At 39.9% G+C, this 13683-nt stretch overlaps 2 protein-coding genes across 3 annotated transcripts in view; one reads left to right on the plus strand and one right to left on the minus strand.

Moving 5' to 3' along the window:
* LOC119728418 (nucleoprotein TPR-like) overlaps positions 1-7133 on the plus strand; it is a 41940-nt gene extending 34807 nt beyond the window's left edge. Inside the window, exons 50-58 of the mRNA XM_038200649.1 lie at positions 429-579; positions 1051-1241; positions 1901-2061; positions 3161-3258; positions 3447-3542; positions 3766-4000; positions 4962-5053; positions 5809-5967; positions 6233-7133. Coding sequence (XP_038056577.1) covers positions 429-579; positions 1051-1241; positions 1901-2061; positions 3161-3258; positions 3447-3542; positions 3766-4000; positions 4962-5053; positions 5809-5967; positions 6233-6285 — 1236 coding nt within the window. The 3' untranslated portion in view covers positions 6286-7133. The remainder of the gene's footprint in view (positions 1-428; positions 580-1050; positions 1242-1900; positions 2062-3160; positions 3259-3446; positions 3543-3765; positions 4001-4961; positions 5054-5808; positions 5968-6232) is intronic.
* A 1350-nt stretch (positions 7134-8483) lies between these two features.
* Positions 8484-10960, minus strand: LOC119727109. 2 transcript variants are annotated; one of them, XM_038198972.1, is made up of 3 exons: positions 10922-10960; positions 9350-10343; positions 8484-9184 (listed from the first exon to the last, which is right to left on the minus strand). In XM_038198972.1, the coding sequence occupies exons 2-3, from the start codon at positions 10172-10174 to the stop codon at positions 8915-8917; spliced, it is 1095 nt and encodes a 364-aa protein (XP_038054900.1). In that variant the 5' UTR covers positions 10175-10343; positions 10922-10960; the 3' UTR covers positions 8484-8914. The 2 variants fall into 2 exon arrangements, with proteins under 2 accessions (XP_038054900.1, XP_038054899.1); XM_038198971.1 differs by having other exon boundaries at positions 9287-10343.
* Positions 10961-13683: the final 2723 nt, after the last annotated feature.

The raw sequence follows: 13683 nt of genomic DNA on the forward strand, positions 1-13683 counted from the left end.
CAATCCACTTCTTTTTACCCCATTCCATTTGGGTCCCTAGATCCAGAAATACAATTGATTACGTGAAAGAGTGTACATTTTACTTGGGCCACTCTCACCTGGACATGCTGAATCTGGGTTAAACATTGAATAGGCATTGGAGTTGGCGACATCACAGGTGAGTGTGGCCCAAGTAGAAAATGTACACCCTTTCACTTAGGTGATTGTATTTCTGGATCTAGGGACCCAAATGGAATGGGGTAAAAACGAGTGGATTGAAAAATAGTCAGGCTTTAATGTAATATATAATTTCATTGAAGAAAAAACATTGAACAGTTTTAATTCTTTGTTTTCTGAATGGTGCCCTTTTTTGGCACACTCTGTGCTACACAGTTAGACTCTGCTTTTATTCCTTCAGTTTTTGACTCCTTGTGGATTTGTTTTGACAGGATGGAGAGGAGGAGGATGAGATTGATGAGGAAATGGACGATGATGAAGGAGAAGAAGCTGTCTCCATGGATGAGCAAGATGAAGAAGGTGATGCAGGAGACACTGGAGATGATCAGGTCATGGATGATGATGAGGTGGTGGAAATCAGTGGTAAGACTCCCTCATTCAAGATGTACTGTCAGTGCTATTTTTGAGTTTCACCCCCAAAAAAAAATATTTATTTTTTATAAAGTGCTAATTTTCTAGCTGTACGAAAGTTTTTCAATTTTGAATGAGACATTGACAGTTTTGCTATGGAATAACAAATAATTTTACAAATTTTGAATAATTTACATCCCAACAAAAACATTTGTATATTGCAGTTTTAGACTGGTTCCCGCACCCTATCAAAATTGATAATGTAGGGTCTGAAACTAGTCTAATAACAGGGTAGATCTTTTTATGCCCAAAAGCAACCAAAAATTAAAGCCATCTTTTAGAAGATTGCAGATGCCCAAAATGGAAAAAGGGTAGGTTTTATTTGGTTAAAATAAAGCATACAAAGTTGAAAATTTGTTAGGAGTAAAAATAATTGCGAGATGAATTTTTGGTTTCTGAATGAAATGTTTTTATGATGCACAGAGGACGAGGAGACCGAAGGAGCAGAGAATGAGATGGAAGTTGGGTCTAGCGACCAGCAGGAGCAAGCGCAACCAATGGAAGAGCATCCACAGTTACGCTTACCCATGCCGGAGCTGAGAGTGGAGCCCCCTGGAGATCAAGTCCCAACCTCTCAGGGTCAAGAGACGCAGATCGAGAGAATTCCATTCCAGGTAAAAATACATATTGTTTGATTTCATATTCTTTATTTGTTGTTACATTTTTAATGACCCAAGGAAAAGGCAATTAAGAAGAGACAAGGTTTCTATCAACATTATGTTAACCAGGATTCGACCTAAAAATTTTTTTCAGGATTCGACCTAAATTTTTTTTTTTCACGAGCCAGCCGGGCTACTGAAACAGACTTAACTAGCCTGCGGGCATTTTCACTAGCCTGCATGTTTTTCTTTTATAGAGTGTCTCATAAACAACAATGTGCATACATGAAAAACGTGGATCCTGAGGCAATCTTGTCAGTATTTTTAATAAACAGATCTAATAGTATAACCCTTAACAGTTTATAAAAGTAGGCACAATTTTAGGTTTTTTAAAGATTTTTTAGTAATTATTTTTTGAGTATCCCTTCTCAAACATTATATCCTTATTCTGTGGGTGAATTTCCCCCTGAATTTGACATAGATGCTAGATGACTGATAGACTGCCTTGCAACTAGTCATTGAATAGTCGGTCCCAGTCTCCTGATGACAGGCAGAGCATACCATCTGAGTTTCCATCGGTTCTTTTCAGAACCATACCAACTCACCAAAAGTGATTTGTTGTCACATTGTGAAACCACAAACGTAATCTGAGTCCTCTTTCCTTCTCTTTACAGCAAGCTACTGTTCCGAGACAACGTCTTGCATCACTTGGGAGAGCCCCGATGTTCATAGGTGCCGGGGGGCCCTTTGATGACATCGGAGATGACAGACAAGTGCCAAGCACGCCTACCCTCTTCGTGCCACGCAGGACGGATGGCTTTGCAGAGGCAATCAAGTAAGACCAAGATACCTGGCATTTTTGCTTCCTGATTCTACCAATGAACTTGTTCACAAGTCTTTAGCATTCCACATTGGGGAGACTATTGGGAGCAACATTTTAAGGCATCGACTACAGTACGTCCCAAAGAAAGTGTCCGTCTGACTTTTTTAAAAATAATTTCAAAACCATGAAGCCAATTTTCAAAATTGTTGATTGTGCAGATACCTCTTATCCTTCGCCTCAACCTCTATGAGATTCATTTAATTTCAGTCACGCCTCACTGCACAATGGTCAATTGATCACAACAACATTTTTGGACACTGTGACCAATTTTCTTGCCTTATTCAATTTCAATTCTGTGTTATGTAAGTTGTGTAAAATCCTGCATGTTGCGAAAAAAGGCCGATGTGGTTTGGGATTGGAATCATTTGCCCTTGAGCATTCAACTGATGTCTTGCCATGATGACTGATAGCCAGGCAAATGATTCCAATCCCAACCGCAGCCCTTTGCACAACATGCAGGATTTTACACAGCTTACTAACACAGTACTGAAAATGATTAAGGCAAGGAACTTATTGACAGTTTCTGAAAAGGTTGTTGTGATCAATTGACAATTGTTTTAGTGATGCGTGACTGAAATTTAATGAAACTCGTAAGGGGTTGAGGCCAAGGCTTAAGAGTATCTGCACGATGAAACATTTTTTTAATTGACTTCATGGTTTTGTAGTTATGTCAAAAATAGTCAGATGGACGCTTTTTTTGGGGAACATACTGTAGTGCTTTCTATGGATTGACTAGTCCAGTGGTCTGGTGGTTTTGCGTCCTTCTGATCATCAACCAATATTCCGTTTTCGATTCTAATTTAACCAAGTCAAAAGTCATATTCATTGCAATAGTTTAATATCTTTTGAAACAGAATGTTCATGTACATTACTTGGCTTTGAAACTTCTTCAAAAAGCCATCTCTTTCATTTCAAACAGGGCATTTTAAATAGGGCATTTCTCATTTTGGCACTGTCTTGTAAACATATTTCTGGTTCAGTAAAATTGCAGAGTTTTACTAAAATTTGATGCCTGTGTTAAGTTGATGTGATTGATGGTTACATGTTGCAGTTCTCCTCTACTTCCTGGGAGATTTCACTTCGGGGGCTCGGATGCTGAACCATCACGCTCCATGGCTCCAGCACTGGCCCAGCTAGCTACCCAAGGAGGTAAGGAAATTCATTTTGGGCACCAAAATTGATACAAAAAATACTCTTATCACTTCTTAGATATACATCTAACGTCTTAGAAAAACAGAGTGTTCCACGGATCAACTCGGGAGGCTAGTTTTACCAGCAGTCAAGTTGGTATAGTATAATCATTGTGTTATCTGTTTGCATCTGATTCTGTCCTTAAGATCTGGGTCTGGACGACACCCGCATCAACCTTCTAGGAGGAGATGAAGATGGAGGACGGAGCGTGCCAACGACACCCCTGCAAACTCACGCACCTTGTAAGCCTACTGACAAAACTAAAACTATTAAACAAACGGTACCAAACCTCCTTGCATTTCATAAATATAGAGACTGGCTGCCCCTTAAAGATCAAACAATCTTCCAAATTCAGATATATTGTCATAAGTCATTTCGGCAAGAGACCTATGAAGCAGCCATAGTAACAGCCACAAAGAGGCAGGTGTCTTATTTATAAAATCACTTCTCTTTGTCAATTCTCAGCAACCGTTCTGACAGCGAGTCCCTCAAGCCAGACCCGAGATTCCTCACCAGTTAGTCAGGACACCTCGCGTTCTGTGCCAGCCACCAGTGAAGCCAGCCAACAGCAACAGCTGCAGGGAGTCGGGGAGCAAGACGAGCCCGACACTCTGCCTAGCGAAGTACCGCAGTCGTCTCCCGCAGGACCAGACACGAGTAGCGAGGAACAAACCACCATAGCGTCTGCTGATTCCCAGGGGTAAATGAAACAAAAAATCATTGACCAGTCATGTAAAGACGAACCTGGGGTGAATTCACGAATCTTAGGAAGGGTTACTCATCATAACTCGCGACTCGTCCTAGGATCGATTTAACCAAACTTGAGACGTGTTCAACACGTCCTAACTTCCTTAGCAATGTGGCTGAACTTGTCTTTAACTTAAGATCCATCTGAGGATAGTCTTATCTCATAATGCGTGCATTTATTTGTAATAATCGTCTGGAAATCATTGCTGTAGCTTCTCATTAAAGATGAATATTGGCCTATAAGAGTTATAGTTTCGAGGAGGAAAACCCCTTTAGAAACAGATTTGAAAAGATTGCTGATATGTGGGGAGGTTTAATAATAATAAGTTATTTACAAAATTCAATTATACGCCAACTAGTCAACTTTTTTAAATAGAGTGTTGAAACGGGGAGCAAGAATGACTCTATCGTATCTTGTGTAGAACTACCTTTCATGTGAAATTTATTGAGTAGAGTAATTTTTCTGGTGAAAGTTTGTGTTCTGTGCGCAAGAGCGCGGGAAATTGGTTTTGCCCATTTCTTTTCAACGACTGTTTCGTCAAACAGTATAAACAAACATGAAACAGCCATCGAATTGGTAGTTTTGATGCGTCTTGCTTAAGATGGGTTTACTGAAATCGATCTTAGAACGCGATTGGGGCTTCGTCTCAAGTCCTGAGATGAGTCACAAGATAAGATGAGTTTTGTGAAATCGGTCCCAGGGCAAGTGAGGATTGTACCTCACAAGGCCCTTTTCAATGGAGAAACCATTGTGCATACTATTGTACAAAGCAACTGCCCGTGACGGATTATCCCAACAACAGCTAGCACAATACTTTCACCGATGAATTGAAAACATGGCCAGATATGTTTCTACTGGTTTGCATTGAATTCTAAAGAATGACTTAATTCCTTTTGGCTAACTTTATCTACAGCGACCAAGGTGAAGAATTAACCAGTGCTGTTCCAAGTGCTGAGGGTGCCGATCCGAGGGACAGACCAGAACAAAGTGGTAGCGCTGAAGCAGGTAAGGCTTAGTGTAACACATATCATCCAAAATGGCTCTGTGCGCAAACAAAAAGAGGGCGCTATTTTACTACTTTCAAGAGCCAGTGGACGGGTTTAGTCAGCAATATGTTCGCATGTCTCTCCCAGTGGTCTCCCCCAACTCTCCCTTTCTTACCGTTGAGGGGGTACTTGTGCACGGAGCCCATGCACAGAATGATATGTGTTTGGGTGCAACAAACAAATGTAGGGATACTAGGGTAATAATTACAATGTATGTGCTGATCACCCCTTTACCACATGGTTCTTTGTTAAACACCATCTGTTACGAGTCCCATGCAGATGCTTTCAGAGTAGATCATGCATTGCCTGTACCTGTACCGAACCACTCAGTGTCACGACGTCAGTTTTTACTGAACCAAATATTAATAGATGCATCAGTTGTGTTCTGTGTATAATGCATGAGTTGTGTATGGTCATAAACTTTCAACTCACATTACCTTTTAAACAACAGAGAATGTGAATTAACTCAAGATACAATGAACCTCGTAATTCTCTTTAATTTGTTGAATTACTTTGTGTCTTTTTATCTTTTTATCTTAATTTTCTTTAAAAATAACTCCTTGTTCTTGACACTGGATTTTGAAAATATTTTGATATTTCATAAAGTTTTCAGAATTTTTGTTAGTAGTAATCAATTAAAACCCAATCATTATAATTTTGTAATTTAAAAATTAAAAAAAAAAAACGCTAACACTTTCTGATTGTGATTGAAAGGTCAAGGGGAGCGGCCGAAACCCAAACGCATCGTGTGGCAGGACTCAGCCAGCTCCAGTCAGTCGCAACAGCGCCCTCAACAGTCAAGAGGAGGCACAGCTATCAGGAGTCGAGGTCGATTTATACAACGGTCCTTTCCTAGAGGCACCGGCACAGCAAGTAAATCGTCACCCTGACAACGTTGACCTTAATGCATAACTCTATTGGAGAATAACAGGCGTTATTCACAAATATACCACTGAGAGGCCATTTTAGCAGTGCATTTGTGAAAACGGTCAACAAGCATGCACCAAATGTTATTACATGTATTATTTTAACAAGGACGCAGCATTTTTTAATGTTTTGGGAAGTGCATGTAATACATACTGATCATGAAATCCTATTTTTTTGTAGGCTTAACATTTTGTTTTTCATTTCTTCACAGCTCGAAGTCGAGGTGGACGATTCACGCGTGGTCGGGGCCAACCGCCATTTTAAACAGTCCGAAGGCTTTCTACTTTCTACAAGACATCAAAGAAATTTTAAAAAAAATTTGGAGGAGTTGAGATTGTCGCAGAAGCTTTGACAACAGACCGATCCCTTCAACTCCAGCAAGTGATGTTTGATGTCACGGCCACAACTGCACAATCAAATGTCTGACAAACGTCTATGTGCAGTGGATGGGAATTGATGGATTATTCTATCTAATAGTTTAAAAATTCCTTGTTCTAATTCATGCATATCAATGAAAACCAAGTTACAGTGAAATCTTGTATGTTCCAATTTTGATTATTTTATTTTAAGTTACATCCCGCTAAAAAAATGATCATGAATAAATAAATAAATAAATACAGAAACAGTATGCAATGTAAAATGGCCATATGTTATCACCATTGTGGTTGTCTTGTTGGAGTTGTACATAATGCCATAAAAGTTAATATTCTAAGCTGATAGACTGCACTGTTTGTTCATAAATGTTCCACCACTGTCTTTTCTTTAGAGTAATTTCAACTGTTCCATAATATTGTGTTGCGATTAAAATCTGTCCAGCTGTTTCAACACCAGGGTTAAGGTACCTGTTTTTGCTTCTAAAGCATGTGTCGAATGTTAACACTTATTTCTGTTATTTTGAAAGCATTATTTTCTTGTCATATTTTGTAGTGGAGTACATTATTTTGTTGCTTTACTTCGTCTCTTTGTTATGTCATTATTAAAATTGTGTTTGAAATTCCCTTGTTGGGATCATCAATTTATGAAACAAGGAATCAAAAGTTTCAGATCCATTGTGTACAGGTATTTTGTGTCTTTTTTTTTGAGATTAGATAAATAAACTGAAGTTACCGTAACGTAGATGTCAAGCGTGTACTTTCATTGTGTAGTTTATATAGACGCCTGTTGTCATGTTCGACAGCCATTCTATCTAATATTTCATTCTTATGCTACCAAAGAATGGAATTTTTTTCCTGTAAACATTTCACAAATTCTTAGTGTGAAAAGGGATGAGTAGCATCAATTTCAAAACGGTCGTCTTCACTCCTGTGGTTAATTTTTTTAAATGATACTTTGCCCCCGTTGCACACCCCCCCCCCCTTCCTTCATGGAGTGTCCTGGTCTGGGGTATTGAATTTAAGGTCTGCAGGTAATTCTGCAGGTTGTGGGTTCGAGTCCAACCTGGGGCTATGGTGTGTGTGCCCTTGGGCAAGGCACTTTGTCACTGCTTCCCACCCAGGAGTAAATGGGTACCTGTGAGATGGTTATTGTGGTGATTGTAGCTGCTTTGCACCTAAATGGCAGCATCGAGCTGTATACTCCCCAGGGAGCGTAATTTTTATTCCTAGGAGGGTTAGGGGCAATGTCATGAATAATTCATGTTTATCCATGAGAACGGACAATGACATCAACAGCATTGTTGTTAGTTACTCAACTAGTTACAATATATTAAAGCATTTTAAAGAACGGTTGTCGTCGAGCTACCACACAGTAACCTAGTGGATAGCGAGATGAGCTATGGATACAAAGATCCCTGGTTCGAATCCACGTCGTCGCTGCTCATTTTCATCAGCTATTTTTCTTCTCCAAATTTATCACTGAGATAATTTTAAATTAAGGGAAAATAGAACGAGAACCTAAGTCTTGCAATGATTCAAAGGAAAAACTTAATTATTTATGACATTGCCCCTAACCCTCCTAGGAAAAAAAATTACGCCCCCAGGGAGCTGAGATGGTATTTGGTATGTTTCCTTGGCCCAATGATCAGGGGTAATAATCATGTAAAGCGCTTTGATCTTGGTTAAAAGTGCTATATAAGAACTCGTTATTTTTATTCCATCCCCCTTGGATGTTAAACCATATTTTTGTAAAACGGCGTGTCACGCTACCTTTCCAGGTCGTAAACGTCATGTTACGTTTAATTACAAATGTTGTGGTCACGTTATGCTAACTGGAAGAGAACTGTTCTGTTCTGTACTACATGTGTATTTCTTGAAATGTGATTGGTGCAAAAGTGGTGACATAAACTGTGTAACGTGGGCAAAGTAACGTGCAAAAGATGCTGAAATGTTTGAGTTGCCAGTCAGTTGCTCATCAGTTGCCTGTTGGTATGACGTGAAGGGACATGGTCTACAAGGTGCCTTATCAAATGTAATTGTGAAAATCAAAAGACTCTTCAAATGGAATAGAATCTGCACAAACCACAATTCGAACTTACAGCTACAGGGATATACTGTTTTATGACCTTATTTTTAGGTATTCACTAAAGAATTAAAATCACTCTATTCATATCTCTTTAATACTGCACAGAACCGATAACACATGAATGTTCTTCTGAAATACTCTGTTTGACCCTTATTAGACTGACAATTTTGTATTATTTCACTATTAATGTGTCCACCGAACGAGTATACGTTAACCATGAGAAATCAATTAAAAACTGTAGATGTCATACAAACATTTTATGAATAAAATTGAATGGGAATCGTGCTGATACTCGATCCGTAATGATCAACGTTTAGTTTAACACTGTAATTGTAGTGTTAGGTATATATGTACATAGGAACTCTGGGGTCCAAGAAAAGGGACTTGGGAGTTCAAAACATAATGGTAAAGAACAGTGCAAGAATAATAAAGGCTATGTTAAAGCTGAACAGCTTTGATGCTGCATTACCACCTTCAGCTCCTGGCTTGCCACCTTCAGCTCCTGCATCACCACCTTCATCTCCTGCGTCACCACCTTCATCTCCTGCATCACCACCTTCATCTCCTGCATCACCACCTTCATCTCCTGCGTCACCACCTTCATCTCCTGCGTCACCACCTTCATCTCCTGCATCACCACCTTCATCTCCTGCATCACCACCTTCATCTCCTGCATCACCACCTTCATCTCCTGCATCACCACCTTCATCTCCTGCATCACCCTCATCTCCTGCATCACCACCTTCATCTCCTGCATCATCACCTTCATCTCCTGCATCACCACCTTCATCTCCTGCATGACCACCTTCATCTCCTGCATGGCCACCTTCATCTCCTGCATCACCACCTTCATCTCCTGCATCACCACCTTCATCTCCTGCGTCACCACCTTCATCTCCTGCATGACCACCTTCATCTCCTGCATGACCACCTTCATCTCCTGCATCACCACCTTCATCTCCTGCATCACCACCTTCATCTCCTGCATGACCACCTTCATCTCCTGCATGACCACCTTCATCTCCTGCATGACCACCTTCATCTCCTGCATGACCACCTTCATCTCCTGCATCACCACCTTCATCTCCTGCATCCCCACCTTCATCTCCTGCATGACCACCTTCATCTCCTGCATCACCACCTTCATCTCCTGCATCACCACCTTCATCTCCTGCATCACCACCTTCATCTCCTGCATGACCACCTTCATCTCCTGCATGACCACCTTCATCTCCTGCATGACCACCTTCATCTCCTGCATCACCACCTTCATCTCCTGCATCACCACCTTCATCTCCTGCATCCCCACCTTCATCTCCTGCATGACCACCTTCATCTCCTGCATGACCACCTTCATCTCCTGCATGGCCACCTTCATCTCCTGCATGACCACCTTCATCTCCTGCATGACCACCTTCATCTCCTGCATCACCACCTTCATCTCCTGCATGACCACCTTCATCTCCTGCATGACCACCTTCATCTCCTGCATGACCACCTTCATCTCCTGCATGACCACCTTCATCTCCTGCATGACCACCTTCATCTCCTGCATCACCACCTTCATCTCCTGCATCCCCACCTTCATCTCCTGCATGACCACCTTCATCTCCTGCATGACCACCTTCATCTCCTGCATCCCCACCTTCATCTTCTGCATGACCACCTTCATCTCTTGCACGACCACCTTCATTCCCACCACCGTTGCACAGAGGCCCCATGCAGCAGGTTTGGGTCCATGTCAGTTGGTCTATTTGCAAGTTATTGAGCTCCTCACATGGTCCTTCATCTTGATTGTGACACCTGCGCAGGACTGTTGTACTTGTCAGGCCGTCACCTGCTGCAGCATCCACCTGTGTTATCTGGAGATATTGTGATGAAATAAGTCAACAGTGTAAGGAAGGCATTGTTTGTTTATTTTTCATTTGCAAAATTGAATTGGTCCAGAGTCTAGATCATGCTTGATTCAGGGGTCGTTTTCGTGGGGAGGGGGGGGGGGACTCCCGACAATGCATTGTGCTGTAGAAGGAGAAAAACGAGTGAGAATTGTACAGTGTCATCACATATGACTGAAAATGTTAATTTTGACCCCACCCCACTACTGTTTCCTTGAAAATCATCCCAACATTTCTACACATTTTTTGCACAAAATACCTCCCACTTAAAATTGACAGAAGATTAATAAAGCAAAGTTAATCTTCAAAGGCTTCTTTGTACCCAGAAGGGCATCAATTAAACATCTTGGCCCTTGGGTCCATTAGCTCAGTTGACTTGTGTTTTCACAGGTGTGGCACTTTTTGCTTACTACTTGAAAACCAATTTCCTCCAATCTCTTAACACCTGCCTTTTGTATGTAGTGGCTTAAGCCTTTAATGGGTGACTCCCATTAAACTAATGGTTTGTTTGCTTGAGTTGTAGGTTTGTCAATACATGTACTTACTTTGCATTTGCCTTGGCACGGTACGGTCTGTATTCCATCACTGTTGAATGGTTCCTTGCAGCCCAGCGGTCCCTCCGTCTCCTGACCCGTAGTGACGACAGAGCAGTTGTAACACTGACTATCAACTCCACATATGACTAGAAATGTAACATGGACCAAATATTCAAATAACATTACAACTGCTACAGTATGACATACATGACGAAGAAAAACTGAAAAAATTCCCTTTTGTAAATATTTATTTCATTTAAAAGTCGTATTTAGAGAACAAAGTATTCATTCAAACAATCTTTTAAAACACTTTTTTTAAGCAGGTTTGTTTGAGCTTGTTTTGTTTTTGACAAATTATCAGTCTTCTTCTACACGAGTCATCGACCACTACTAAAAATCAAAACGATTCAAAGAAAAGGCAATTTAAAAGAAATAAAAGCTTTGAATCTTCATTCATAAATACCTCAGACAGTTTAGCCATTCCTATTGGTCGAGAGCCCGTCACGTGGCCGGTCTTAAACGGATGATAAAGACATGGCTAGCTGGTCTTAAACACTTTTCCAGTGTCACATAAAATGTGGACTCCTAAAAATCCAGTGCCTCTTACCGTTTCATTGGTTGAACGTTCACAATCCTCACGTAGGCATGCGCAACACTACAAGCGAGTCAGAATTGTATAGTTCTAAATTCAAAACGCAACGCCCCAGGTGCGTTGTGCGCGACATCGCGCAGAACGTGCCACGCGCGCGTCAATCTCCATAAAAGGGTTGTTTACATCTTACTCGCCAGCTGAACACTCCATTATTTTGCTAGAGGGATGTTTCAAAAAGCTGGAGTGAACTTGTTGAACAAAATCGGGATTTTTTGAAGGAATTAATTGATTTTTTTTTACCGAAAAGGTATTTATGAATGGGAATAAATATGTGCTCGGTCGGTATTAATCACTCTTTTAAAGACTGCTTAGAGTCTGGGTGCTGATAATTACCCTTGCCTCCGGCTCGGGTAATTATCAGCACCCAGACTCTAAGCAGTCTTAAATGAGTGATTAAAACCTCTCGAGCACACATATACAGATACTTACAAAGTGCTGCAGCAACCATCACCGTAATCATATTCATGATGTCTTCAATTTGTTGCAGACTCCGAGAAGGAAATTGCTAGGGAGTACAAAAAAAAAATAATTCTAGCCTTTCTGTGAAACAGACATGCACACTTTTAATTAATATCGATTGAGTTCCTCTACAGAAAAGACCAATTAATTTTTATTAGGTCATGAAGGGGGAAAAATAAAAATAAATTAATCTAAACCACAGTGATTAAAAATGTAATCTACCACTATCCCTTTCATACATATTTTTTTAAAATATATCCTGGATTTGAAGATTATTTCAGTCAACAACTGCAAATGATACGATCGTCCTACTGATAATCATCAACCAGACTTGAGGACAAGAGATGATTTCAAAACAGTCAACACAAATCTTATTAAAAATACCTCCAATAACTGAACTGCAAAACCAAAAGTTGAAGTGAAAAGGTTGATTCGTCTACAAACCTTTCTCCTGTGCAATAACTGGGCTTGGTGTTCGAAGTGTTGAAAGTGCAAGATGAAGGCGGCAAAGTGCCCCTGGCAAACTGATGGAGAAGACTAAGCTCAAAATTTCAGAGCACCGATTGTAATAGGTATCTAGCGGCTTTCACGCATGCGCTCAAGAAAACTCACATTTGCATTGTTTGCAGAAATTAAAGAAATTACTAATTGAAGTTGTCTGTGGTGTATGTGGCCTATGTCCTGCTACTTTGCTGTAATTAGTTCTGTTGGGTATTAGTCGACAGCACTGCCAAATCTTCAAGTCTTGTGGAGAATGTTTTCAACATAGAAGCAAAACCATTATTCTAATTAACAGGTGTATAAGTCTCTTAATTTGTGCAACTGTCTTTAAGTGCCTTTTAATAACTAATACCAATAACAGAATTTAGTCTTACCAAGGACATTACATTACATGAATCAATTTGTTTATCTTTTGATTCATGGCGTGTGTTTGATTTGTGAGTTTTCTTGATTTAATAAAAGGCCAGGGTCTGTGCAAATCTGATGTTTTTAAGTGTCTTGCCATTAAATTTCCAAAAACTTGTGCTAAAAGCCACTTCAAATAAATCAATTTGACTGGCCATTTAAATTCAAAATCAATTTTAACAGAATCATCGGGACAGCTTGAAAAATGAATTCATTTGGCGCTTTTTTTTTTTAAATTAACTAAAAATTCTTTATTACATCTGCACACTTCCAGGCTGATATGATTGTAAACGGGCAAGTTATTCGTTGCATAGAATTACTAGAAAATACTTTTTTTGTCATTAATATACAATATTCAGTGTACATATCATGAGTACCCTCGTGTGTAAATGCACAGTGCACTGCACAGTTTTTAATAATCTTATGTATAATAAATTTGATATATCAATTTCTATGACAATTTTTTAAATATAAAACAAAACTAAATTTCACGCCAATAAATTGACTTTTTGCAAATTGTGGGTTTTTTGGTATATCTGTCTTTGTTTCGTTTTATGAGAGTGCCACCACTTCACAACAGGTCAAAGTTCCATCCCCCTCTTTTTAAGAACATTTTTACAAATGAAAAAAATGGGATCCATTTTGTTAGAGACAAAGTACCATTTGCCAGCCCCTCTTCCCCTAAACCAAAAATAGGATAGCTTCTGTTTAAAGGGAATATACAACATTTGCAAACATCGAAAAATAAAATTAC

Source organism: Patiria miniata, unplaced genomic scaffold (genome assembly GCF_015706575.1).
Source record: "Patiria miniata isolate m_02_andy unplaced genomic scaffold, ASM1570657v1 HiC_scaffold_20, whole genome shotgun sequence".
Taxonomy (NCBI): Eukaryota; Metazoa; Echinodermata; class Asteroidea; order Valvatida; family Asterinidae; genus Patiria; species Patiria miniata.